Source organism: Alligator mississippiensis, chromosome 10, assembly GCF_030867095.1.
Source record: "Alligator mississippiensis isolate rAllMis1 chromosome 10, rAllMis1, whole genome shotgun sequence".
Lineage (NCBI taxonomy): Eukaryota > Metazoa > Chordata > Crocodylia > Alligatoridae > Alligator > Alligator mississippiensis.
This window is the reverse complement of record NC_081833.1, coordinates 31,076,075-31,103,708: the sequence shown is the minus strand read 5'-3', so window position 1 is coordinate 31,103,708 and position 27,634 is coordinate 31,076,075. Positions and strand designations below refer to the sequence as shown.

Here is a 27,634-nt window from a genome sequence, read left to right as displayed (position 1 = left end):
TCACCTCTGGAAACTTTATTAGTTTTAATGAAGTCACAGTATTTTCCCCTGAAATACAATGCATCACCATCACCACAGCTAAGACAAAATCCCAGAACAATCCTAGAGTACAGACAGTTACTCTTCAGCTGTATTAAGAAAAAAGCTAGAGGTCTCCATAGGTTACCAAATTCACCCCCACCCATCCACACATTTCTCAGGCACAGGTCCTTCCCCTTGTATTGCAGGCTATCAAGCCAGGGGGGCAGGAAAGAATTATAGTTCAATGGAGTGGACTTGCATAGTTTTAAAGGGAACAATGCTGCTCTGGCACTTCACACCCTGGCAACAGAACCAGGAACAGCTTCAGAGACCCTTGTATCACCCAAAGGGCTAAACCAGTCCAAACTTTCTAAAGGCGTCTAAAGATTTTATATCAATCCTGTCCTTTCCTCGCCCCACCACTTCTCCCATCCCTGCCCCAAAATAGAGCTCAGGAGTTTGCTTGATCCCTAACTTATCTTGGACTAACCAGCTAGCTAGTCGGGCCAGAACAGGACATTGTTTTCACTACTATCCCTGAGAACCCCTTTTTCTACCTAGCTCTGATCCTCAACAAGCCATTAACCCCACCTTTGAACCATGCCTGTTTCTTTAATTGTAAAATAAGGATACTTCCCTACCCAAGTGTTTGAGAACATTAAGTTCAAGTTTCTACTCACAGCTCTTAGTACCTTTGCCAAAAATCGGATGGCTAGGAGGCACTCAGTGTTTTATATGAACTTAACCCTTGTGCCTCTGAATCCGCTGTCCAGTCTTCCTAGAACCAAGAAACATTAACTTGTTGGCTCTGAAGATGACCAGAGACTCCGGTCTGTAGCCCTTGTTCACAGTAGAGTAATTAAAAGTGGCATTGGATAAAGGTAGCTGCCCCTCAAAGCCCCAACAGCCCACTTCTAAGCAGACACCATTCTGCTGTGGTATTAAATACAAAGAAGCTTTTGTAGGCAACAGCTTACTTCATCAGATGCTAGGAATTGCAACAGCATCATAGCAGCATCTTCAACTCTACAAATGTAGAAGTACTCTAGCTCTAGTATCTTTGAGGGACTTTCCCAGGGGATGGCATGTAGACCCCTTTCTATCTAGAGCTACACTGCAGCAGAACCAGGTGCATACACTAGTTACAGACACCAGCTAAACACTGGTGCCAGGAGGAGCAGCTGACATTTTGATGAGCAAGAGAAGAACTTCCTAGCCCTTGGTGACAAATCAGGCTGAGTGTCCTGTGCTCATGCTCATACTGCAATTATCCAGAAAGAGGTAGGCACTTCCTCTTGGAGGGCAGCGTGCAGTTGCCTTAACACATCCCAAAATAAGTGCAATCATTTTGATACAAAGCACAGCCATTTCCTGTAGGCTGGCTTGAAAAAAGACTGGCTACCAATGCAGCAAAACACACTTTTGCCAAGGCTGAAGGAAATATTGATAAAGGGGGTAGGTGGAGAGAAAATAATAGTTATAGTAAAGGCGCTAGGTTTTTGATATGTTGGTCTCTTTATCAGAGACACAGGCTACTTCTCCGCTAGGGCAGGTCAGTGGCTTTGACTGCAGAAGAGGCTGCCGGTGAGGAGTCTTCTCTTGAACTCACTCCAGAGGAGGTCCCTCTCCCGATTTGCTCTCTTCATGAAGCCCCGGTTTTCCTGGGCCCGTCTAGACAGGTATGGCAGCACCTCATTCACAGGACCATAGGGGACATACTTGTAGACAGGAAAACCTGCCTGACCTGTGAGAAGAGAAATCTTGTTACCTTAGACCAGTGTACGGCTCAATGTATGGCTCCCAAAGTGATCACATCTGGCCTGCAGCATGGGAAGCCAATGGCACGCATCTCAGGCTGATGCATCCCCTCCCCTGCCCTACAGTGTGCTGCTGCTCTCCTCCACAGCCCTCTGCTCTCTCCCTTATGGCAGACTGCTTAGTATTTCCCTTCCTTTCTCCCTTCCCCCTCACCTAGACAGGGGCTGCTTACTATAGGTAAGCTCTCTCCCTCTTCCCTCTGACATTGGCAGCCCCACCTCCTTCCCTCCTGCACACCATGCCCAGCAGCCACCACTGCCAAAAGAGTGCTGGCTCAGTGAGGTAACAAGTGGCCTGCAATTCTAGAAGAACCATTACACCTTAAGCAATACTTTTAGCCATGTGAAAGTTAACATGATTTCATTGACTCCTGAGCTATGCCTACTCACACTAGCTAGGGAATCCAACTTTCTGGAGCATAGCTCATTACATCTTTAAAGTGCCCATTACAGCAAATACCCCTATACCACAATGTGTCTATACCACTTCCATAGAGCTTCTGCGCATGCTGCTTAGCTCACCTGTTCCTGCTCTGCACAAGCTAAACCTGAGAAATAATGGAATCACAGTGAGGGGGGACTCTGCCCCTACCTAAAGACAGATCAAGAGGAGTAGTGCAGGAGGTCTCTGCCTCATTTCCAGGTTTGATGTGCATGAAGATGGAGGATGTAGGCAGGCTATGCTTTTATCAGTACATTCAGCCAAGGAAGCAGTACAAACAAAGTCCCATAAACCTAATGGGAAGCTAAATCACAGCAGAAAACCATCTAGCTTCAATCTCACAAGTGAAGGCCTCAATTTTTGGCAACAGCTCTTCTGCAACGACACCAAATGGTCATTTAAAACTATCTCTTTTTGCTGCTCCTTTTTGCTTGTACTACAATCAGAGTGGGCTTGTGGCTCCTCCAACTCATTCTTAGAGCAGAGATTTAAAAAAAAAAAACCCCCCAAAAAACACCCCACACCACAAGAGGTAACAACAACTGAAAAATGGAAGCAGCACAGGCAGAACTTATACACGCTGCTATGGGAAGAACACAAAACTGGAAAATAATCTTGAGAAACCAACTGAATGACTCTCAGAAAGACAACTGTTCAGGCAAGGGAGAAGCAGGGAAACCCAGAATGCAGAGCTGAGTAGGATAAAGCCAGACTTAGAATGATTCAAATAGGATTCCTCAACTAGGCAACCCTAGAAAGTAGTCCATTCTGAGAAAAGCGTGAAGACCAAAAGGAGCAGCCCAGTGCAGAGGGAGGCTCCACTGGGATTTCCCCATAGCTAAAGCCTGGGGGAAAATGGGAGAACAGGACAAGGCCCGAGAAGGCTTGTGGCTCAAAGGAGGAAGAAAGGAATTTCCAGCAGCAGGACAGCTGGACTAATTCAAGAAGCATATACTCACAAGTACTGCAGAACTAACAACATAGGTATAACATGTTTCAGTCAGAATGCTAGTGGGAGAGTAACTGAATTGGAAGACATTATTCCAGGCAAGGAAAGAGCATGAAAGACTCATGTGGCAATGGAGTTTCTGTATGTTTGTGCAAATCAATTTCTTCCTTGCAGCTAGGCCTCAAGAGGTTAACACTTTCCAGACATACATGCTGGGCTGGGAATAGAGGACAATCAATGTGCACAGCCATGTCTGGCAGTGGATGTGCTAAAGGGTGCAGTAAGGAACACCATTTCTGCTCAGTGCATGGATGACCATGGCTGTGGAGCTTAGATGAGGGGGAAACCAACTACCTGATAAAAGCTGACTGGGTGGCCCACCTCTTAAAGGGGTTTGAAGGTTATTAAAAAAGGAAGCTTGAGCAGAACAAAAGGCACTAACTATAGGGGGAGGAGAAAGAATCCATGCTTCAGTGAAGCCTTATGCAGGAAGGCAAACCCTGGGCTCACTAGAGGCACTTTGAGCCAAGCCCAGAGAAAGCACAAGAGTGATAAGAAAAGCTAAGCAGGGGGACAGACTGGTATTGTTTTGCTCTGTACAATTCCTATGGTAGCTGGACAAAAAGTACAACTGTCTGGGACACCTACAAAGACTGCGTTTGCTTTCAAATGACAGTGAGAGTATCCATGAAGTTAGAACTGTAGGAAAGTGTGTGCTCCACCTACTGTGACATATAGGGCATGGAGGAACAGCACTACTTCTGAGGACCTAGGGCAGGTGGGTCACAAAGTCCCATTTGCATGAAGTGGAAACAAAGCTTGTGCCTTGTCAGTGCTAGAGACCCAATAAGAAGCCAGTGCTGTAACTTACCCAGACTGAGGAAAGCCTAGGATCGCAGAAATCCAGCAACAGGTAAGTCTGTAGTGTGTGGACTCATGATTTTGGGCTCCCAGGGGCTCGGGTGGGGTGAAAGGACTGAGGGGCTGTAGTTGAGTGAGATAAGGACACAGCTGTTTTTTAGACAGATAACTTTTATTGAGCACATAGTGCAAGGGAGATCACTGATTAAAAAAGAAAGAAAATGAAAAAAGGAAGTAGAATTCTGGCTGCACGCCAGAGTGGCCAGTTGCAGCAATGGGAAAGTGCCACAGAATGAAGAGTGATGTACTGTGGGGATACCCGAGAACCAACCAGTTGTGTCACAGAATGCTTCGTGTCCACACAACAGTGAACCAGTTTAAAAATAGTACCTGATTTTACAGGTACACTTTTGAACCACTCTAGGTAGCTTTAAACCAGTTTACCAGGCCTGCATGTTCATTTGCTTCAGGTTCAAAAAAAAAAAAAAAAATCACATTTAAACTTTTAAGTGTTGTGTCCACTCCCTCATTAGCACAGCCCCTTTTGCCAGATGACAAGAAAGCCATTCAAGTGCCTTTGCACTCTTAGCCTATGCCAGTCCAAGCAGTCAGACCACAGCAGAACCAATGCCCCTGGACCACAAGACAGCTATACCTACAGCCCTGTGTCTACTTAATACCATGCTAAACCACACCTTCATCTTTCCCTCCCTCACACCAAACTGCAGAAGGATCCTGGTGATAGGCAACAGGTATTAATGCTGGTACTGAAAAGGAGGAAGCCTGCTTTGGGCAAAACCTACCAAAAGGGAGTGGGTCTCTGCTAAGATGGCACATTCATTTCCTGTTGAGCACCAGGACCAGAAGTGCCAGATGCTTACCCAGTGGGAAGGTGATCTGGTCACACATGCCCAGCAGCTGCCCAAAGTACACCTTTTTCTCTGAGGGATGGATCTCAAGCTCAGTCATCCTGTAAATAAAGGACTAGTTACATCAGAAAGGATGTGCAGACAACAGCAATGCCCCAGATACCAAGCACAGAGGGGAGATTTGATCAGGGAAACTTGCTCCACCTTTCCTACAAGCCACCTAAAGGCACAAAAAAAGCAAACAGTACTGCCTTCCAGAAGTGAGAGTTTTCAAGCTCTTGACTCAGCTCATTCTAGAAATCTGCATTGCCCTCCCAGACATCCAGCACATCACAGAACCCAGCTGGGCCTGTTCACCATCCCAGTGCATTCTGCTTTGCCTGCAGGCTGTCCCTAGGACAGCATGCCTCCCTACTCCCATTGCTATGCCCACAACACACACACTGCCAGGCAAACTGATACCCAGAGGCCAGAAGTCACTGCAAGAGCAGGCATGTAACACCCTTTCCTAAAAGTTGCTTCTGCCAAGCTTGAGTTTTCTTATCAGCTAGCCATCTCAGAAGCCCAAGACAGCTAAAATTCTCAGCCAAGCCTCTTGACTGTACTGGAAAGCAACATTAGTTTAGTCCCAGCCATGCACTAATTCAGCTCACTCCCAGTCATATTTCCTTAAATATGGCTAATGTTCTGCACGCATGTACAGAAACAGTATTTATGAGCTGCATACATACAGCAGCAACACTGTGCAAGTCTCACATACTTGACTCTGCTGCTGGACATATCTAGCCTCAAGTTCTTTTCTGGAGTAGTCCATGTTATTTCTATCCTGAGTCCCTCCCCACAGGCACCAACCTGCAGTTCTCATCCCACTTCTTACAGGCCTGACAGTTCCTACTCTTGCCTTATAGTCACATGAGTTGGAAGTGCCTGTACCTTCTAAGAGTGAACTTCACTGTGTCCTCATTGTGTGAAGCCACCATTACGTTGGCCTTCCGGTTGTGCTTGATTTCTTCAAGAATGTAGTCCAGACACCTGAAGGATAGAGCTTACAGGGGTAAGTGGAAGTTACCTAGGATCCCACCCCCTGGCACAGAGGCAAGAAAGAATGCCTGGGATCCTATCCCATACACTAATAGGGTTCCCAGCTCAGATAGTCTTACTACCTGTTGTACATCTCACTCGTGTTTTCGTATGTGGCATTAATAGGATCCTCATAACCTATCTGGGCGGCTCTGTTTCGTTCTTGTTCCATGTAAGCCCCTCTCACAAGCTTGGCTCCAAAATGCCAGCCCTCCCGGCGTGAGAGTTCCACATCCACAGTCACATTATCATATGCCTCCTGCAATGAAGGGAGAAAAAGAACAGTCCTGCAGCCTGAAGCTCCCCTTCTCATGCTACCGCTCAGCAAAAAAACAGCTACACGCATGGGTTTGCAACTAATGGTTACTGGCTGGATTGGGTCCACAAAATGATTGAATGCAGCCTGTAGGAGCAAAGGGTGGGGGCAAGCAGAGGTTTGGAGAAAACAACAGCAAGCAACTTAGCCCAGCATGACCCCCTACTGACCTGCACCATGCCACTGACTCCTCCACAGTCCTCCCTGCTCCACCCCACATGACAGGAACTGCTTACCATCATCATTCAATTCATCCCTCCCCACTGCTGTTGGGGATAGGAATTGATGGTATGTGACAGAAGCAGATGACTTGGATGCTGCAGAGGGAGGCAGTAGCTGGCAACAGCAGCAATGGTCAGGAGGGGAGGGTTGTGATGGAGAATATAAAAAGAAACATAGGTGGCTGGGTCACATGCACTTAGCCCACTGCTCTATAAGGTTACCAACACCTGAGCCAAGCAGTTGCTCCCATAGCATGGAGCAGAAATCCCAGTCTGCTCCACATGGAACCAGCCCACTGCCCCCAAATGGCTCTAGGAGCCACGTATTCTCCCAAGCCTGGCCAGCCTCAGTGCCTCTTGCCGCAGGGCTTCATTCCACCGCCCACCATTGCATCCTTTGTTGCAGAGAGCTTCTTCTGACTACCCTGCATAGCACTGGACACTGACCTTCCTGTCAGCAGTGGCATCTGTATGCCCTCACCTTCAGGTAGCACTGGTAAGTATTGAAGATAACTGCTTTGTTGACATTGAATCTGCGCTGCATCTCCAAGGTAAGCCGGCTGATGGCTGGCTGGAAGTAGCTCTGCTCAGCATCCACCATCAGTCTCACTCCAGTCTCCATAGCTTTCTGGATAGAGAAGGACATTTGAGTCAGGCCAAAAGCAGGGAGCGATATAGCACAAGAGCACTGAATGGAATTCATAGCGAAGGCCCCGAATACTTCAGGACCAACTGACATGTGGAGCAACAGTGCCATCACAGTCGCTCAGCAAGGCTATTGTCTAGTTCTCCAGAAAGTACACTCCAGCTTCATAGGTTGGAAAAAAGGCCAGGGAAATTTCCCACCAGGACAAAGTAGTGGTGCTAGCTGGGTCTCACTCCAAACCTTGGCAAGGACATCCATCCTTTGCAACATTCGCTTCATCTGCAGATCTTCCTCCTCGGTGAAGTGTGACAACAGAGGCTCCAGCTGACCGGTCTGAAAATAGAAACACCAGGGCCTCAGCACCACAAGTACTGCAGGTAACCCTTATCATGGACAGGGATGAACACAAGGGTCCTGGACAAAAAAAGTCAGCCTAGGAGTTCATGAGGCCATCCCACAGCATTTATATCAAGGCAACACAGTGTGCTGAACCACTTATTGAAAGACAGAAAAGGTCATGCACACAGGGCCACTGGCATGGCCAGCCAGTCCCAGTTACTCCACTTGTGCACCCATGCCCTTAGTTAAGGGCTAGGGCAAGGCAGGGGCCTAGCGTATCATTCTCATAGTGTAATGGGGAGAGAGAATCCTAGTTTTGCTATCACTACCCCAGACACTTCACTTGCATCAAAACCTGGTATGTCATTGCAGCTGGGCCTCCACTCCCTTCCCCTCCCCACCAAATCATAAACACTTCTTATCAAAGTAGCAAATAAAGCAGTTGTAGTGTCTTCTGTGGTCAACTCTGCGAGACTGCATTGAGTGCATTACTACAGGGCCCTGTAGATGGCAGCACACTCCACATACAGGCCGACCAGTGCTAACAGGAGCCTTCCCAGAATGCCATGCCCAGACTTGGGCTGTTCCATCCCCATCCCTTACAACCTGGCTGGTTACACAGATCCACCCATCATCATGGCTGGGACAGCATCCAAAGCTTCCTAGGACTACCTCTGCTCAGGCCAGCATTGTTGCTACAGAATTAAAGACTGGACCATCCAGCAACATCTCTCTCTGGCAGTAGATGGAGCACAGCTAAGAGCACAGCAACCCAGCTCTCCTGCTTACTGAGGGTGCGACTGCAACTGAGAATTGTGCTTTAGTTAGGAACTGTGGAAACTGGAACCCATGTGCAGAACTGGGGGAGACACAAGGCCCCCCCAAGACTCAATCCCCCATTTCAGAAGGATGGATTCCAAAAACCACTCCAGCCAGGCTATTCCCATGCCAAACCCTGCTCAGCATGTGATGGTACCTGTGACAACATCCATTCTTTGGAAGTTCCAGTCCAGACGTCTGGCTCTCCATGAAGATGGCGATTGATCACAGAAGTTCTAGCTTTCCCCAGGATCACATCCTCCTCTACTAGCCAAGCTCCTGACTAGACTCCTCCACACTCAGCTGACAGCAAGGGCATAGCCAAAACCAGTCACCACTCCTCTCCCATTCCCTTCCCACCCGCCACCTCCCTTCTTCCTATCTTTGCCAGCATTCCCAAATCTAAAGCACTCCCATGACAGCTCAGGAAAGAACTCTCTCACTTCTGCCTGCCCTAGATGTGAACCCTGGTTTAGCCAAGGATGGGCCTGACAGCATGCCTATAAGCAATGCATGTAGGCAATCAGAGCAACCTGTGACAGCTCCTGGTCTATACCTATCACCTCTATCTCCTGATGTTGTAGCCACTTCAATTTGAAGTGTCCCTTCTCTCTGCAAGCATCTCCAATCTCTCCTTGGATCTTGCTCTACAGCCCAGTTCTACAATATTTGATTTGCACAGTATGGTGGTTCCTCACAAGTCAACTCAAACACAAGTCATTAACTTAAAAGACTTGCCTTGGGTCTTCACACACCTGACAAGACCCAAGCCTAGGCCCCTAGGGCTTTGCTTTTCCTGCAACAATTGCTTGTGATGTCAGCAAGGATAAGCTCTGAACACCCATAATTAGTGTGTTCCTGGCAGAAAGGAGGGGTGACTTAAGACTGAAGACTGGGCTCCCAATGTGGAGGATAACCTACATTGTTAGGACATAATGTAAGGAGTGGCAGGATGCTTCTGAGGAACACGACAGGAGTCACAATAAAAATGCCCAACATGTAAACCTACCAAGGAATAATGGCTCATCTCCAGCATTTGGGAGTTCTAAAACAGCCTGCTTAAGGCACTGGAGAGTTCAGCATAGCAACTATCCTTCCATGTACCACATTCCCACCCCGCCGCCCAGGATCATCACTATGGGATCGCCCCAGCACCAATATCTAACCTTATTTATTGCTTTCCAGAAGAACACCCTTCAGAAAGTGGTGCTAACTCACCTGCAAATTTGGGACAAGCAGCAGCTCCGAGAGTTTCATTCGGCTGTCAATCATGCTGTTCCAGTCCAGCAGATCCACAGTACTATAGCCAGACAGAACTGTGTCAGTGCCAGTTCCAGGTGAGCTGCTGACAGCTCTAGACACATTCCAGCCCAGACTGCTACAGGCTCATGTGGTCTGTGAGCAACACGAATCAGCTGCTCTACTTGCCACCAGGAGAGGTGCTCAGACTAATGCATGTACCAACTCAGCAAGAGACTATAGAAAATGGCTCTCAATAGTGAGGATACAAGTCTGGCACTGTTACTAGCCACAATCTTCCAGAGTAGCAGAGTGGACCTTGATGACAACGCTCAAACTTCACCCCCTACAGGTCAGTTCATACATTCCCCATGGACTAACTCTGCTGCAGTGTTATTTCCACCATCCCCCAAAAATGGAGCCAGCTCTAAACCCCTTCCCTGAAACAATGCTCTTGTATTCAGTTAGTGGACTCTAAGGCTTCCTCATCCAGCATCCTACTGAAACATGCAAAGATAGAGATAGGAACCTCTGGGTCCTCCTCCCAAGACACCCCATTCCCTTCCTCAGGAAGACTCTCATTAGAGGGAGCTTACCCTGAGACACCCAGGTTCTCGCCTGTGAACCAGTCCTCACTCTCGATTTTGGTTGCAATCCCAAGCTTGGCCAAAGTCTCCTGCCAATATGAGAAGAGTAGATCAGAGTCTCTCTCTTTTGCTTCCTGTGCTTCAGGAGGCATTCAGTATATATTATGGAGGCACCATTCTTATGGAATCCACCATGGGGGAGCCATACCTACCCCTGAGCCAGGTAAATCTGGGCATAAGAGGAAAAGGGGCAACAGAACAGGAATGGTTTTATTGGTAACTGTACCACACTCAGGGTCATCAGGCCTGAAACAAGAGGTTTCTTCCAAGGTCCCAAGAAAATATCACAGCTCCTAAGAGAAATATGGGAAGCAAAATTTCCCCATACAACCCACCCCAGGAAGGGGGCATATCCCGAGTAGAAAAGACTTGTCTTCATCAGCAACTTTAAGAGCCAGAAACTCACCTGCAGCTTCTTTACCTCCAGTTTGGTCTCTAGCGCAGCCAGACCTGCCTTGCCCTGCTCTGCAGCCATCTGGTGAAAGAACCTCCTCCACTTGACCAGCACTTCAGAGAACTGCAGCTGGGAGATCATACAAAGTGAGCATCTGCACCAAGATGCACAAGAACAACTTAGAGCCTTCCTTCAAAGGGGCCATGCACTAGTGGGGCTATATGCTCAGTCAAGCAGTCTGCAAGCAGCACCATGCTGAATGAAGAGTAGTCAGACAGACCTGGAGAGGTTGCATAGAGATACTGCTCCCACTGGCATGGCACTGAATTCTTATCCTACCATTCCCCTTTGAGTTGAGGTCAAGGTCCCACTGTAACCCTTCCCCACTTCCCTTGCAGGTACTAGGAAAGGGGTATCACTTAGACCTCAAAATGTAGGCCTAGCCATGACCACATTCTCAAAGCCATATGCATAGAACCTCTTCTGCAGCATGTGAGGCCACTGGTACTACAAAATGTTTCAGAGACGTACAATCTTCCAAACTGCTGCCCAGTCAGCCCCCTTGGAGCCTAGCTAGCACCAGCTATAGAAACACCATTTCCCAGTGTGTGCTGAGCACAAATACAGAGGAAGTATTCTGCTCAGGGGCTTCAGGGGCTCTTCCCCTGCCCCAAAGTGATACCAATAAGAAGAGACCACCAGAAATAAGCAGTATCTCCTAGGCAAACCTGACCCAGTTGCTCTGACCTTGCAAGAGATGCCTCTGTCCCTTTCTACAGTTCTCCACGGCATACAAGAGCATCTTCCTAAGCTCCTGCCTGAACAGCCTACACAAATTCAGTGTTAGCCTGAGCCCACTTCACTGATACCTGGGACCAGTCACTCACCAGGAACTGTGGCCTTCCTAAAGCTGTCAGTTTAATGGCTGAAAAACCATCTTCACAGACGCCACCTAAACAGAAAGAGAGGAACACTAAAGTAGCTGGAAAGTTCATAACTCCTCAGCAGGAAAGTGAAAGCAGCTCCCCCATCTTCTAGTGCTAAGGGAATCCACTAGGTACTATAAGCCAAAGAAACTAAGAATTTCAGAAAACCTATTTGGCCTGGCAATGCAACCCTTTGCCCCTACTAGTTACCCACTGGAAACACCAATAAACTCCAACATGATCTAATCTCTGCAGAGGATCACATGGCACCAACCTATTTACACCAGATGGCAACTGCAAAGCTCTGGGTGATGGATGGTTAAGCAGTTTGCTGGGGGAAGGCACTGACAGATGCTTGGACAAAAGGGACAACACATGGATCACCTACCTGAGGCCTCAATACTGCGCAGAAATGTCTCCATGTGCTGGTCACACTTTGCTTCATCAGCATAGAAGTAAGTGCGGGCACTGATGACACCACCCCGGCGATCCCCAAAACCCCTGTGCACACGATACTGCTTCTCTCTCTGCTCTGCACGTGGACAAATAGGGAGAGCGGATTACAAACAGGTGAGAGATGAGGGGTGGGGGCAAAGAGGGGCAGGGACAGAAGGGAGGACAAAAAAAAGCTCACATATCTCTATCAGACTCTCCCTGGAATCCTTGCCCAGCTTGTGGCAATCTCCTACCTAGGTTCACTGAAGCCACATCTCTCTAGCTTAGCTGCAAACAGACAACACAAGAATTACAAAGCTTGTGCTTGGCTTGTACTATGCAGGGGTCAGCCTGGACAAAGCTAGTGAGCCCTCCCTGTTGCCACTGTTCTCAGTTCTTTAACAAGAGGATCTCATCCCAAATAATCCCACACAATTTTTTGTTTAATGCCTCTCTTCAGTCTATAAACAGACCAAGTTAAAACACGTTTCTTCCAGCCCCTGGACTTGCAGCACGCAGGTCCCTGTTGAGCAGGGGTAAAAGGGGTTGGCACAGCTCTTGCGTAGGTTGGGGAGAGGGTGGTGAGCGAGTTTGACCATAGTGGACACTTGCCTATCTAGAGTTGTCACTCACCTCCCATCTCCTTTTCAGCTGCAGAGGTACAGGACCTAGGAAAGGAAGCAGATGGGTGAGATAGAAGACAGTGCCTTTCTAGACCCTACTGAGGCATAATAGTCAACATACCCTCTTTGACTCCTCTGGGTAAACCTGACAGAACTAGGAGGACACTGCTGTTAGCTTAAACTTCCCCTGAGATTCTGGTGCTTCTCTCTAACAACTTCCCTTCATATAAGCTATTCTCTAATATGCTTCTGGCCCCAGGGCATTTCGCCAACAGAATAGCTTCAAAAGATACCACTAGACTAAAATCCGAGCAGAAGTCACATACACCTAAAAACCATGACTGTAAAAGTAAAACTCACAGGGGCTCCAATGAGTTAGTAAATGTTATTCAAGACACCCATCCCACCCCAAGGTGCAGCCAGATCTTGTGTGCTGGCATGGTTCTCAGATGAAAGCCAGGTCCCCCACTGGTACCGTAGAGTAATCAAGGGAGCCAGCCTGCCCACACATCAGAAGCTGGGAGGTAGGGCCCAGTGACTCAGCTGTCAGGTGGAAGCTTCTTCTAAGGGGGAAATGGTACAGACCACCCCTTTTTCATACCAATGGGATCTTGATCCTATGTGATGCTGGTCTGCATTCTCTACATGGGTGAGAGGGCCTTGGTGAACAGGGCAGGAGCTCTATTTCACAACAGTACACCCCTGCCACATGAGGCAAGGGATATGTTTCCAGGCTTTACCATATTCACTTCTACTGCTTTTTCCAGATGAGGGAGAGAGGTTAGTGGTAAAGCCCCCATACCCTACTTAGCTCTTGTTCCTTTGTTTTCTTTTAGGATTGTTAAAATTAGAAATGATTACATACTAAAAACCATGTCTCTCAAAGACTACTTAAGCAGATACTTAAAAATATCGACACCAGGAGATTACAGCTATAGATTAAACACCTCAAAACTCTAGATACCCTACAGTTAATTTTCCTGTCTAACATGCAGCTCCAGGGCCTAACAACCAGCTCTCTGCAATAGGGATGAGACATTCATTACATTTGAGCTGCCAAAAGTTACAGTAAGGAGTACGCAAGGAGGCACAGGGTTCAGTTGGTGAGAAGCAAAGTCAGATGTGGGTTGATATACTGATGACTGGATGCAAAATACTTAATAGTTGCCTCATTCTCTGAGCGTGGTTCCTTGGGGAGAAACTTGATAAAAATTGCGCAATTAGAGTCTACCTTAATGTATATGCACTAGTGGGCTGAATTAAGGCAGGCATACATTTAACACTCTAACTTTGGAAGCTTAACTGTTATTTATTGTTATTATTACTACTACTACTATTTTACTAGTTTCTTTAATATATACTAAGTGACAAATTCCTTTCAACTCATCAGCAAAGCTGGACAGTTCAGTCAAAAGGGCAGTCTAGGATTTTGTCTTCCCTGAGTTAGCCAATAGAGAAAGAGAGAAACCAAGATTGCTGGTGCCTGGTGCTCGTCTTGGGACCCCAGTGGGACTTGGCAGTTACTCCAGCTTGTCAAACTATGGAGTGAAGGGCCCATACTGGTAACTAGGAGTGAATGGAACCTGCTTTGTGGACTCAGCATGACCCCAGGCTTGTCTAAAGGATTGCATTTAGCAGTAGAAATGCTTAATAAAAATTATATTGCTGTAGCAGTAATACTCAGATCACAGCTTCAAAGCACAAGTGGCTCTTCAATTTGTAGTTCTTACCACCCCTCCCCATAACCTCCCCCATGATTACAGCATGCATCTTTCCTGCAGTGAACAATGCAATACACGGACTATCAGTCAGAAAGAAGCTTCCACTTAAACTGCTTCATGCCAAGGATTTACTACTCTCCTTTAATCCCTAACCGGACTTGGACAGCCACTTGAAGTTCACACCTTTAACCCCAAGGTAAAGAGTCCCAGGGAAGTAAAAACACCCTCCCACCTCTCCCATTGGGAAATGGGCCATACCAAAGCATTTTCTGGTCCCCCAGGTAGCATCTCATACTAAAAAGCCAGAAGTAAAAGAGCCTCTGACCCGATGCCAAAAGGCTTGCTTAGGCTTTGGCATTTATGCTTTGATAAGGAACATGGTCCCCTACAAAGAAGAAAAGCATCAGGGAGCCTGACCCCATCCCAGTAAGGGATTCAAAGGCTGAGCTCAGACCTTACTATATTCCCCCACCAATGGCTCATCAGGAAAAGCCAAAGCTTCCTGGGTATCAGGATGAAAAGAGAGTGACTACAAAGGATGGGAGTCACCTCCAAGGAGGATTATTCTGCACTGGTCCTGTCCTGTAGGGAGCAGACCAGGAAAGCCAAGGCTGCAACTGAACTCCAACTAGCTTTGAGCATCAAGGACAATAAAAAGTCCTTTTTCAGATATGTGGGGAGCCGGAGGAAAAGCAGGGGCAACATTGGACCCCTGCTCAACCAGATGGGGCAACTGACAACTGACGCCCAGGAAAAAGCCAACCTATTAAATAGGTACTTTGTATCGGTCTTTCATCAGTCCCATGGGACGCCCATGCCCGCTACGGGACAGGGAAGTCCAGGTGAGGGTGATCCCCTGCCCTCCATTGATGCTGACTTCGTGAAGGAACTTCTTGAGAAGCTGGATACCTTCAAGTCAGCTGGCCCCGACAATCTTCACCCCAGGGTACTCAAGGAGCTGGCGAGCATCATAGCCCAGCCTCTAGCGTGGATCTTTGAAAACTCTTAGTGCTCTGGTGTAGTGCCCGAAGACTGGAAGAAGGCCAATGTGGTGCCTATCTTCAAGAAAGGGAGGAAAGTGGATCCGGCAAACTATAGGCCCATTAGCCTGACTTCTATCCCGGGGAAGATCTTAGAAAAGTTTATTAAAGAGGCCATCCTTAATGGACTGGCCGACGCCAACATCTTAAGGGATAGCCAGCACGGGTTTGGTCAAGCAAGACCTACCTGCAACAATCTCATTTCCTTCTACGATCAGGTGACCTATCACCTGGACAAGGGAGAAGAGATTGATGTCATATATCTTGACTTCAAAAAAGCCTTCGATCTGGTGTCCCATGATCACCTCTTGGAGAAACTGGCCAATTGTCGCCTTGGGTCCTCCACGATCCACTGGCTGGAAAATTGGCTCCGGGGTTGGACCCAGAGGGTAGTAATTGATGGAAGTCACTCATTGTGGTGTCCTGTGACCAGTGGGGTCCCCCAAGGCTCTGTCCTTGGACCCATACTGTTCAACATCTTCATTAATGATGTGGACACTGGAGTCAGAAGCGGACTGGCCAAGTTCGCTGATGACACCAAACTTTGGGGAAAAGCATCCACACCAGAAGACAGGCAGGTGATCCAGGCTGACCTGGACAGGCTCAGCAAGTGGGCGGACGAGAATCTGATGGTGTTCAACGCCGAGAAATGCAAGGTTCTCCACCTTGGGAAGAAAAACCCGCAGCATCCTTATAGGCTCGGCAGTGCTATGTTGGCTAGCACTATGCAAGAAAGAGACTTGGGGGTCATCATTGACAAGATGAACATGAGCCTGCAATGTGATGCTGCAGCTAGTAAAAGCGACCAAAACACTGGCTTGCATCCATAGATGCTTCTCAAGCAAATCCCGGGACGTCATTCTCCCCTTGTACTCAGTCTTAGTGAGGCCGCAGCTGGAGTACTGCGTCCAGTTTTGGGTTCCACAATTCAAAAAGGATGTGGAGAAGCTTGATAGAGTCCAGAGAAGAGCCACGTGCATGATCAGAGGTCAGGGAAGCAGATCCTACGATGACAGGCTGAGAGCCCTGGGGCTCTTTAGCCTGGAAAAGCGCAGGCTCAGGGGTGATCTGATGGCCACCTATAAGTTTATCAGGGGTGACCACCAGTATCTGGGGGAACGTTTGTTCACCAGAGCGCCCCAAGGGATGACGACTAGGTCGAATGGTCATAAACTACTACAAGACCGTTTCAGGCTGGACATAAGGAAGAATTTGTTTACTGTCCAAGCCCCCAACGTCTGGAACAGCCTGCCACCAGAGGTGGTTCAAGCACCTACATTGAACACCTTCAAGAGCAAACTGGATGCTCATCTTGCTGGGATCCTATGAACCCAGCTGACTTCCTGCCCTTTGGGCAGGGGGCTGGATTCGATGATCTTCCGAGGTCCCTTCCAGCCCTAATGTCTATGAAATCTATGAAAGACCTTTAATTTGGTCTCCATGTCTGGACATTGGAGGGTAGAAGAGTTTAGCAAGTTTGAAGCTCACCCTGTGGTAACAAGCACCAAGCATTTGTTTTTCACTTTTTCCCAGAGCCCCAATATCTTGGGTAGCTGTCTATCAGATGCATTTTAAGCTGCAGTGGTGAATCAGGCTGATTTCTTACATGTGCAAAGAGCTTTGACAATGTTTAAACAGTAAGCTGATGTAACTCCTTCAAATTCAGTGAACAAAAGTTCTAGCTGAAGAAGACAATTTATACCCTTTGTCATGTGGTCTCCAATTCAGTTCAGAAGTCAGTTCTGATCACATTGTTTAAGCAGAAGTCTCATCCTAAGGCAGAAGCTAAAGCTGCCAAACAAGATAAAGTACACCACAGGGAGGAAAAAAAAAAATTTATTCTAAAATAGAGGCAAATGATGCAATGACTTTCAGGCATTGTACAGACTTTGTACCTGTGCCATGCCCAACTGGCATGCCAAAGTGTCAAAACCAAGTAATTGAATGCCTCTGGCACAGTGGAAAGTCCCAGCACAGCAAAAATCCCAGCCAAGTCCAACGGTCACCCTCGTTTAATTTTCAACAGTCCGCATGATTAGCTAACCCTACACATCACCCACTGGCTGGTTTCCAAAACTATACCCACTTGGCAAATAGTGATTGGCTTATAACCATACAAAAGTAAAAGCGGTTTCTGCCCTTGTTGGAGGACTCCGCACGCATCCTGGAGTAAACTTGGTGGACTGATCACCCACCAATAACTCCCCGTCATCGGCGGTCCTGACATACCCAATACCCCCCCCCCCCCCCCGCAGGCTCATTAGCTCGGTCACGGCATCTCGTTCGTCACACGCGGTCGATTGTAACCAGATACGTACGCTTGGCTGTAACTAAAGCAAGTCTGCTACCTGCATCGTATTTCATCCTTCCTGCACTGCGCGCATCAGCAGCATAAGTAAACAATCTATTTTTTACCAATACACATCTGTGCCTAATTCCGCTCCATTCGCTGAAGTACCCACCTGGCGCTCCGGGCTACCGGCCATAGCCCGGCAAGTCGGTCAGACACCACACAAAGTAAGAGATACAAAGAGTGTGTACAAAGTAGGGCTAGAAGGGACCTCAGAAAGTCATCTAGTTCAACTACCTGCCTCAGGCAGGATCATTTCTATACAACCATTCCATACAAATCCTAATCTAATCTATTAGCAAAACTACAAGGATCAACCTTGTCACGCAACTACAAGGCACAGCTTTCTAACCTGCCACAGATAAAGCAGGGAGATAACTGTAGCTAATGTCCTACTGCTGCAAGGGTTGTTAAATTACATTTGAGAGATCCAAAAGGGCCACACCCCTGCTACAGAAGGCACCCCCCGTCCCACCAGCTTGTACCAATCTGACCTAGGGGTAAAACCCCTTTGTAGCTCCAAATGTGATCAGTCTGACCTCAAGCAGAGGGGCATGACCCTCTAGCTAGGGACCTCTGGGTTTAGTCCCAGCAGAAGTATAGAAACTCAAGTCAAAACACTCAGACTTGGCTGCAGTCATTACCCAGTGCTTCTGACACAACAATGGGGAAGGTGTGTGTGTGTGTGTCTGGGGGGGGGGTAGGCACAAAACCTGACCTATGAGTATAGGAACAGGAGGGGGGAAAAAATACAAAAAAATAGTCCTTCCCAACCCCTGTGGGAAAATGAGCAAAGCCCAGAAGCTTGGGAAATGCCTGTAACATATTAAAAGGCAAACAAACCCCTAGATTGTCCCTAATCAAAACTTACCCAACCTCTCAAACACCTGTAATGATAGGGATTTCACAACATTCCTAGCCAGTCTTCCACTGCCTCGCTGTTCTAACAGAGAAGTAGTTAATAAACCGATAAAAGTAGTGCAAAATTAAGAGAGATCCCAACCCTGCTTGCCATGTTCTATCAGTGGCTATAGGAAAGTGATGGCAGTCAACTATACATTAAGTAAAATGTAGATTAAGTAGCACTGTGCAGCATTAAGCTGTTTCCAACAGGCATGCTAACCCTGAGCTGGTAGGTTCCTGGAGGACAGAGCATGATCTCCTCCTACCAAATGCTCTTGGCTGTGAATGTGCAGATAGCCCCACTTCTCCCAACATAAAGCCCTATGTCATGTGCATGTAACATGTGCTTACCATAAGTCAATATATTAGCTCCAGAAGACAAGCCATTTACAAACAAGGCTGCAACATGGTAGATATAGGGACAGACAGAGATATAACATGCAGTTGAGTCAAATACTGCCACCTACCAAGAACACAGATATTACATGAAGGACATGGGACTAGATTTATAGCCCTGGTTTAGTGACACTGTACAGCTACTTCAGTCATCTCTTGGCCAGTCCCCATCAGAGTACTCTGCATTCCTTAATTGCTTTAAAGCGAGTCCTGCGTGCTCCGGATGGGATTAGTTACACCTCAGTTACCCTGCTTAAAAGGCTGCACCTACACCCTACCAGGTGAAACTTGGATTTGTGCTGAGCAATGGAACAGACACAGGAGGAAATAATGCATACAAGATGCCCAAAGGCTGGTTTTAGACAGCTTCACCCACTTCCAGAGAGTTCATTTAGAATCTGGAAGGCTGCAGATAAGCTTTTTCAAAAGTAAACTGCCCACCCATCCTGTGCCAAGCTACACTCATAGCGCACAAATCCAAGGGCAACCTTATCAAAAACAGCAAGAAAGCTGCCTCCCCTTTACCGCCACCAGTTTATCAGGGTAGACAGTACTTGTGAAGAGGAGGGTAACACAAACCAGCACCTGCAGGGTAACAGCTTCCACAAGGCAATTGCCAAGTCCCTGGGGGCACCTCACATTCATGCCACAGAAGCTGTTCAGAAATCAACCTGCAGTTTCATAGATTTCATAGACATTAGGGCTGGAAGGGACCTCGGAAGATCATCGAGTCCAGCCCCCCGCCCAAAGGGCAGGAAGTCAGCTGGGGTCATAGGATCCCAGCAAGATAAGCATCCAGTTTCATCTTGAAGGTGTTCAATGAAGGCGCTTGAACCACCTCCGGTGGCAGGCTGTTCCAGACCTTTGGGGCTCGGACAGTAAAGAAATTCTTCCTTATGTCCAGCCTGAAACGATCTTGTAGTAGTTTATGACCATTCGACCTCGTCATCCCTTGGGGCGCTCTGGTGAACAAACATTCCCCCAGATACTGGTGGTTACCCCTGATAAACTTGTAGGTGGCCATCAAATCACCCGAGCCTGCGCTTTTCCAGGCTAAAGAGCCCCAGGGCTCTCAGCCTGTCATCGTAGGATCTGCTTCCCTGACCTCTGATCATGCGCATGGCTCTTCTCTGGACTCTCTCAAGCTTCTCCACATCCTTTTTGAATTGTGGAACCCAAAACTGGACGCAGTACTCCAGCTGCGGCCTCACTAAGACCGAGTACAGGGGGAGAATGACGTCCCGGGATTTGCTTGAGAAGCATCTATGGATGCAAGCCAGCGTTTTGGTCGCTTTACTAGCCGCAGCATCGCATTGCAGGCTCACGTTCATCTTGTGGTCAATGATGACCCCCAAGTCTCTTTCTTGCATAGTGCTAGCCAACATAGCACTGCCGAGCCTATAAGGATGCTGCGGGTTTTTCTTCCCAAGGTGGAAAACCTTGCATTTATTGGCGTTGAACACCATCAGATTCTCGTCCGCCCACTTGCTGAGCCTGTCCAGGTCAGCCTGGATCACCCGCCTGTCTTCTGGTGTGGATGCTTTTCCCCAAAGTTTGGTGTCATCAGCGAACTTGGCCAGTCCGCTTCTGACTCCAGTGTCCACATCATTAACGAAGCTGTTGAACAGTATGGGTCCAAGGACAGAGCCTTGGGGGACCCCACTGGTCACAGGATACCACAATGAGTGACTTCCATCAATTACTACCCTCTGGGTCCGACCCCGGAGCCAATTTTCCAGCCAGTGGATCGTGGAGGACCCAAGGTGACAATTGGCCAGTTTCTCCAAGAGACGATCATGGGACACCAGATCAAAGGCTTTTTTGAAGTCAAGATATATGATATCAATCTCTTCTCCCTTGTCCAGGTGATAGGTCACCTGGTCGTAGAAGGAAATGAGATTGGTCAAGCAAGACCTACCCGCAACAAACCCGTGCTGGCTATCCCTTAAGATGTTGGCGTCGGCCAGTCCATTAAGGATGGCCTCCTTAATAAACTTTTCTAAGATCTTCCCCAGGATAGAAGTCAGGCTGATGGGCCTATAGTTAGCCGGATCCACTTTCCTCCCTTTCTTGAAGATAGGCACCACATTGGCCTTCTTCCAGTCTTCGGGCATTACACCAGAGCGTCAAGAGTTTTCAAAGATCCGCGCTAGAGGCTGGGCTATGATGCTCGCCAGCTCCTTGAGTACCCTGGGATGAAGATTGTCGGGGCTAGCTGACTTGAAGGTATCCAGCTTCTCAAGATGTTCCTTCACGAAGTCAGCATTAATGGAGGGCAGGGGATCACCCTCACCCGGACTTCCCGGCCCTGTAGCAGGCATGGGTGTCCCATGGGGCTGATGAAAGACCGACACAAAGTACCTATTTAATAGGTTGGCTTTTTCCTGGGCGTCAGTTGTCAGTTGCCCCATCTGGTTGAGCAGGGGTCCAGCGTTGCCCCTGCTTTTCCTCCGGCTCCCCACATATCTGAAAAAGGACTTTTTATTGTCCTTGATGCTCAAAGCTAGCTGGAGTTCAGTTGCAGCCTTGGCTTTCCTGGTCTGCTCCCTACAGGACCGGACCAGTGCAGAATAATCCTCCTTGGAGGTGACTCCCATCCGCCATCCTTTGTAGGCCTTTCTTTTTAGCCTCAGGAGGTCTGCTAGGTCCCTGGAGAGCCAGAGGGGCTGCAGTTCAGTAGCTACAGCAGAATGAAGCCACTATTCTACCACTTAGCCATCTTGGGACACTCTGTACAGTACCCACTAAGGCAGGGGTAGGCTATTATTTAGGCTGGAGGGCTGCTTAACAAGTTTTGGTGATATGTTGAGGGCCGCAAGGGTAGCCCCATCCCTTGATAGGTGCCCTGTCCTCTGATCACCATCTTGGGATCAGAAGTCCCATGACCTAACCCCTGACCTTTGCCACTTGAAGTCCCTCCCCTTGCTTCTTTTGGGAGGGGGGGTTTCTCCATCTCAGGACCAGGAAAACAAAACAAAATAAAAACCAAACAAATCATATACTACAAGTCAAACATCTACTATAACATTTTAATTATTACAAAAAATATTGTCATTTTGATTTATGTGCGTTTGCATAGTGTATACAGAGACGACTGTATACTACCTCAAAATAAACTCTTTCTCTTGTACACTATGTATGGGGTGTGGATGGGCGGTGTGGGGTGTGTACAGGAGTGTGCTGTGGATGGGCGGTGTGGGGTTTGTACAGGAGTGTGGTTGTGTGCAGATGAGGGTCTGGGTGTATGGTGTGAGTATAGGGAAAGTATGGGTAGGTGTGGGGTTTGTGGTGGACTGTGGGAGTGTGTATGTGGGGGGCCCTGCCCCCAACATGGCCCCTTCTCCACAGTACACAGTCCCCACCACTGGTGGCAGCAGCAGTAGCAGCAGGTGGTGGGCCTTTGGGGTGCTCATGGCTCACAGCAGGCAGTCCCCCAGCAGCATGCAGCTGTGGCCGAGTTCCAGAAGCTGCAAGAGGCAGCAGGGAATGGGGCCAGGCTGGCCTGGCTCCATCGCGTGGAGCTCCCCACAGCTCACATGCAGCTCCCAGAACTCAGCTGGAGGCCAGGCATGATAGACTTGGCTAGGAGTGGTGGGGAGCTCCACATGATAGAGCCAGGCTGGCTCCGCCCTGCTCCCTGCCGCCCTGACCAAGTCCCGGGACCTGGACATGGTGGCAGGGAGCAGGGCTAGGCTGCCGGCTCTATCACATGCAGCTCTCAGATGACTCTTGGGAGTGGCTCATGAGCTGCAGGGAGCTCTGTTCAATGGAGCTGGGTCAGCCCTGTGCTCCTGCTAGTCCACGTCTCATGTTCCTGCCAATGCAGCCTCCTCACTCCTCCAACCCAATACTCCAGCAAGGCCCAGCCCTGGAGCAGGCCCTGTGCTCCTGGCCCCAGCACTGGCATGGGCCCTGTGCTCCTGCCCAGCTGCAGCTTCCCCCCACCTGCTGCCCAGTGCAATGCAGCAGGGACAGGAGGACCAGCTGGAGCCTGGAGGAGCTGAGCAGTTCCCCAGGCAGCTGCAGGAGCAGCAGTCCTGCCTAGAAGCTGTGCATGTTGGCCAGGGCTGGGGCTGGGACCACAGCCCTCCTGCAGGTAAGGGTAAAAGCATAGCATGCTGGCCTGGCAGGAATAGATAGAGCTCAGCCCCATGTGTAGTGCAGCACAGACAGCTGCAGGCTGGGTTGGATACAATTAATTGGTGGGAGTCCACCCACAGGCCAGAGAAATCACCTCGCAGACTAGATCCAACCTACAGGTTATATTTTGCCTGTGTCTGCACTAAGGGCTACTGCCCTAGCTCGTTCCATACTGGCAAGTTAGCCTGCAGTCAGTGCAAAAAGCTCATAGCAGAAGGCAAAAAATCAGTGAAAGTAAAAGGATTTGCTTCTCTAAGGTGAGGCCGGTGATAAAGGAAAGTCCAAACACAAAGTACTTGAATAGATGCCTCAGACGGAGCTGCTAAAAGCATCTACAGAGGACCATAGTTGACATGCTCAAAAGGAAGATCCATGAAGCCTGAATTAGACCTGCAAGGAAAAGCAGTACAGAAGCCCTGGCAGTTTTAAATGCCTGTACAGCAGAGGGGTAAATCCTCATATGTACACCTCTCTCGAGAAAGAAGCCAGCATGCATCATGCTGAACATCATTACCATACCTTTTGTTTATACACTGAGGAGTAAAGTCAGACTCCACAGCTGCTACAGCCAAGAGAGCCCATCTGTTATGATCAGCCTGTAGCTGGCAACAGCAGTGTTTAAACAAGTCACCTATTGTGACTTGAGCCAACACCCAACCCTTCACACAAAGCATAAAAGCACTGCAAGGAATTTGGCAGCGCTCACTCTGGGCTGAGACAGCAGGACGCAACATGGAAAGAGAACACAGCCGCTGCAGAGGACATAGTAATGTTGGGTCTATTTAGAGACAGGGTCAGGAAAACAAACACTGCTCTGAACTCTTCTCTAGGAACTAGAGTCTAAAAGAAAGGGAATCTAGGACTGAAGTGTTATGAAACAGGAGAAGAGCTCAGGTATGCATCTGAGGGAGCCAGGGGAGCTGATGGACTCATAACAAGTGGGACTGGCTGCACACAGATCTAAAACTTGGCCACTGGAGTGTTGACATATGGCTGCCAGAGAGGCAGAGCCTATCAAAATGGTGGGATGGGCCTCACTGGCCAATCACATTGCCAGCCGGTGCTCAAGCTCTTGGCAAGCATCAAATAGCACATTCTGTTCCAAACACTTCCAGACAGAGGCAGAGGATAATCCACCTTGAAATGCATCATGTGCTGCAGAGCTCACAACATCCTTGTTGAAGGAGACCAGGACACGGCAAACAATCCTGGCATGGGCACTTCAAAGAAGGACTTAGCAGCATGGAGCCCCTGAGAGTAGGCCAACATTGTGAGCAACGGGGCACAAAATGACCCTATGTGCATTGCTTCAGAGCACATGCTGCAATAATACAACTTTATTCAGTACCGCAGGCCAAGGACACCTGTGATTAGCCAAGACAACCCTAATCCAGAAGAGGGAGACAATGTGGCAGCAAAGGCATGAATCAAATACATAGATCAGAGTACTGCATTGAGTGCTCAACAGGTACTGTCTGGACAGGACACACGGGAAACCTGTTCCACACACTGAATGCTTATGCACTCAAGTATGATCCTGTTCCACCCTGTTTAAGTGCCCAGGGGGAAAACAGAAGTCTTAAGTGTGCTTATTTTATACTTTCATAGTTGGTAGAGTCAGAAGGGACCTAAGCAGATCATCAAGTCCGACCCCCTGGCATGGGCAGGAAAGGATGCTGGGGTCAAACGACCCCGGCTAGGTGATTGTCTAGCCTCCTTTTGAAGACCCCCAGGGTAGGGGCAAGCACCACCTCCCTTGGAAGTTGGTTCCAGCTCCTAGCTGCCCTGACTGTGAAGTAGTGCCTCCTGATGTCCAGCCTGAACCTACTCTGTCAGCTTATGGCCATTATTCCTTGTAACTCCCAGTAGTGCTTGGGGGAGCAGGGACTCTCCCATAGCCTGCTGGGCCCCCTTGGCAAGTTTGTAGGTGGCCACCAGATCCCCACTCAGACTTCCCTTTTGGAGGCTGAACCGGTTCAGATCCCGTAGCCTCTCCTCATAGGGCCTGCCCTGTTGCCCCTTGATCATGCGGGTGGCCCTCCTCTGGACCCTCTCCAAGTTGTCCACATCCCTCCTGAAGTGCAGTGCCCAGAACTGGACGCAGTACTCCGACTGCAGCCTGACCAATGTTGCATAGAGGGGGAGGATCACCTCCTTGGACTGACAAGGTGCGGTTAGCTTTCCTGACTGCGTCCCCACAGTGGTGGCCCAAGTTAATCTTGGAACCAATAGCGACTCCAAGATCCTTTTCTGCCTCTGTGCTGACAAGAAGGGAGTTCCCCAGCCTGTAGGTATGTTGCTGGTTCTCCCCAGGTGCAATACCTTGCACCTGTCTGTATTGAATCTCATCCTATTCTCATCCACCCACCTCTGTAACCTGTCCAGATCTAGTTGTAGCCTGTCCCTCTCTTCTAGCATGCTCCCTTCTCCCCTCATCTTAGTGGAGACTTGAAGAGGGTGCTTTTCATCCCCTCGTCCAAGTCACCGATGAAGATATTGAACAGTGCGGGCCAAAGGACTGAGCCCTGGAGGACCCCACTACCCACATCCCTCCAGGTCGAAAACAACCTGTCCACCACTATTTTAGTATTACACCATCACCTTTGATTAGGACTAGGTCACAGAAAACAGCAGACAGCAGGAAGACCCATAGACTTCAAGTTAACTGCATTTCTGGGACAAAAGCAGGATGAAAATTTGATTACAACCAGGCACCTAATATAATCTGGCCCTTTGGGTATTCAACTTCGGGGAACTCTTAACTATCCAACCTTTTAGAGATACAGAGGAAGTCTGCATTTTGGTTTTAGGGCCTTTAGAACCTGAGAAACTAGAAATTGGCTTTTCCTTCTCCTTTCCAAACTTGGACTAGACTAAGTTTTTTTTTTGCTTGTTTGTTTGTTTGTTTTTTTACTTTGGCTGGGATAAAGTCACTACAATCAAGGAACAAGATACATTTAAATCTACAACTATAGCAGAATCAAATGGAGATTGATTTTAGTTTCCTTCAACATAATCAGCAGTTAATGTTGTACATGTAAAACCTGCATTTCTCCCATGTGAAACAGAAATCATAGAGAAGTAAGCCTAGAAGGTAACTCAAGGCCTGATCTAGTTTAACCCCGTCTGAAGCGGGAAAGGCCTTACATCCCATATGGGAACTGAAGCTGCTGAAATTTTGGCATTATTAGCAACACTCTTACCAACTGAGCTAACTGTCCCGGGCCTATCTGATGTTCCAGGGCCTATGAACTCAATCTCTGGACATCACCCTGGGTGTACTGCATTGCTTGGCCACCCTAGTATGCAGGCAGGCTGAAAGAGCCTCAAAGCTATGTTCACAAACTAAGCAGTCCTAAAAAAAGAACCAAATTCTGGAGCCACCCACTAACCACAGAAACACGGTGAGATCACACGGTTACTGTGTTGTGACAGCAGTATGCATCAGCATAGCATCCCTCAAACTGAGTAACCAACTGCAGACCAGAAGCCAGCTGTACACAGATGCTTACTCCACTTCCTTCCTCTCAGCCTCCTCTGTTGTCAGATCCTCTTCCACACTGTAATCCAGCACTGATCCCACACCAAATGACTGATTTCGCTGGATCAGGGGTTTGATGGCCTCTTGGTCTTCTCCAGCCACAAACTGCGCGTAGAAAGTCATCTTCATCAGCTTCTCAAACAGCTGTTGCCCCAGGATCTTCCTGCTGAGACTCATAAGCTAGGAGATACAAAGCCAGTGTAAAAGCATAGCTCCTTCCAGGAAAGGCTGCTTCCTCCTCTCTGCCCCAGCCTCGGAGCCAGCAACTCCAGGCTCACGCTCCATTCACTGTCACACTCCATTACACAGCCTCAAGGTTGCCCCGGAAGGGCCCATGCCAGTGATCTGCCCTTGTGCGGGCACCGACCTCAGCGGAGGTCCAGTAACCAGCCCCCACGCTGGGAAGGCAGCCAGCCCCGGGAGGCTGCAACCCGGAGCCTCCTCCCCAAGAGGCCGAGCCGGTTCTCGGAGACAGCCGTCCGGGCCAGGGCCGGACCTCGGCGCGCAGGGCCCGGCAGGGCGGGCGCGCAGCAGGGAAGACAGGTGGGCGGGAGCCCAGCCCCACGCGGAGGCGCGGCCTCCCCGCTTCCCCGCCGGGCCCGCTCACCTCCTGGTTCCGCTGCACCAGCGGCTCCACGGTGCACAGCCCCAGCACGACCAGGCTCCGCACCAGCTCCGCGCTGCTCTTGCTCCGAAACGCCTCCCGGGGGTCGCCGAAATCTACGGCAGGCGGCGGCGGCTGCGCCCGGGGCACCCCCTGCGAGGCCTCCCCGCGGCGTCCCGGGCCCCGGGGGGTGGGCGCCGGCCGGGCCTCCTCCGCAGCCGGGGGCTGCTCCCGCGGAGCCGCCGCCGCCGTGGAGCGCGGCCGGGGCGAGACGCGCAGCCCGGAGGCGGCTCGC

General features: G+C 49.1%; 1 protein-coding gene across 1 annotated transcript; it reads right to left on the bottom strand.

The window, feature by feature from the left end:
• Positions 1-27,634, bottom strand: PRODH (proline dehydrogenase 1). Its single transcript, XM_014602035.3, has 14 exons — positions 27,343-27,634; positions 26,707-26,915; positions 12,655-12,689; positions 11,975-12,118; positions 11,548-11,612; positions 10,673-10,789; positions 10,216-10,295; positions 9,599-9,680; positions 7,463-7,555; positions 7,058-7,204; positions 6,123-6,298; positions 5,893-5,991; positions 4,972-5,060; positions 1-1,765 (listed from the first exon to the last, which is right to left on the bottom strand). Exons 2-14 carry the CDS (start codon positions 26,910-26,912, stop codon positions 1,575-1,577), a joined length of 1,524 nt encoding a protein of 507 aa, XP_014457521.1. The 5' UTR covers positions 26,913-26,915; positions 27,343-27,634; the 3' UTR covers positions 1-1,574.

What these genes read in the sequence shown, in the direction of transcription:
- PRODH (XM_014602035.3), bottom strand. Translation starts at nt 26,912, where the DNA reads ATGAGTCTCAGCAGGAAGATCCTGGGGCAACAGCTGTTTGAGAAGCTG. An exon ending in AGCTGAAAAGGAGATGGGAG is followed by an intron (nt 12,119 to 12,654) that starts GTGAGTGACAAC and finishes GTCCACGTGCAG; the next exon opens with AGCAGAGAGAGAAGCAGTAT. An exon ending in CCAGATCACCTTCCCACTGG is followed by an intron (nt 1,766 to 4,971) that starts GTAAGCATCTGG and finishes CTCTTCTCACAG; the next exon opens with GTCAGGCAGGTTTTCCTGTC.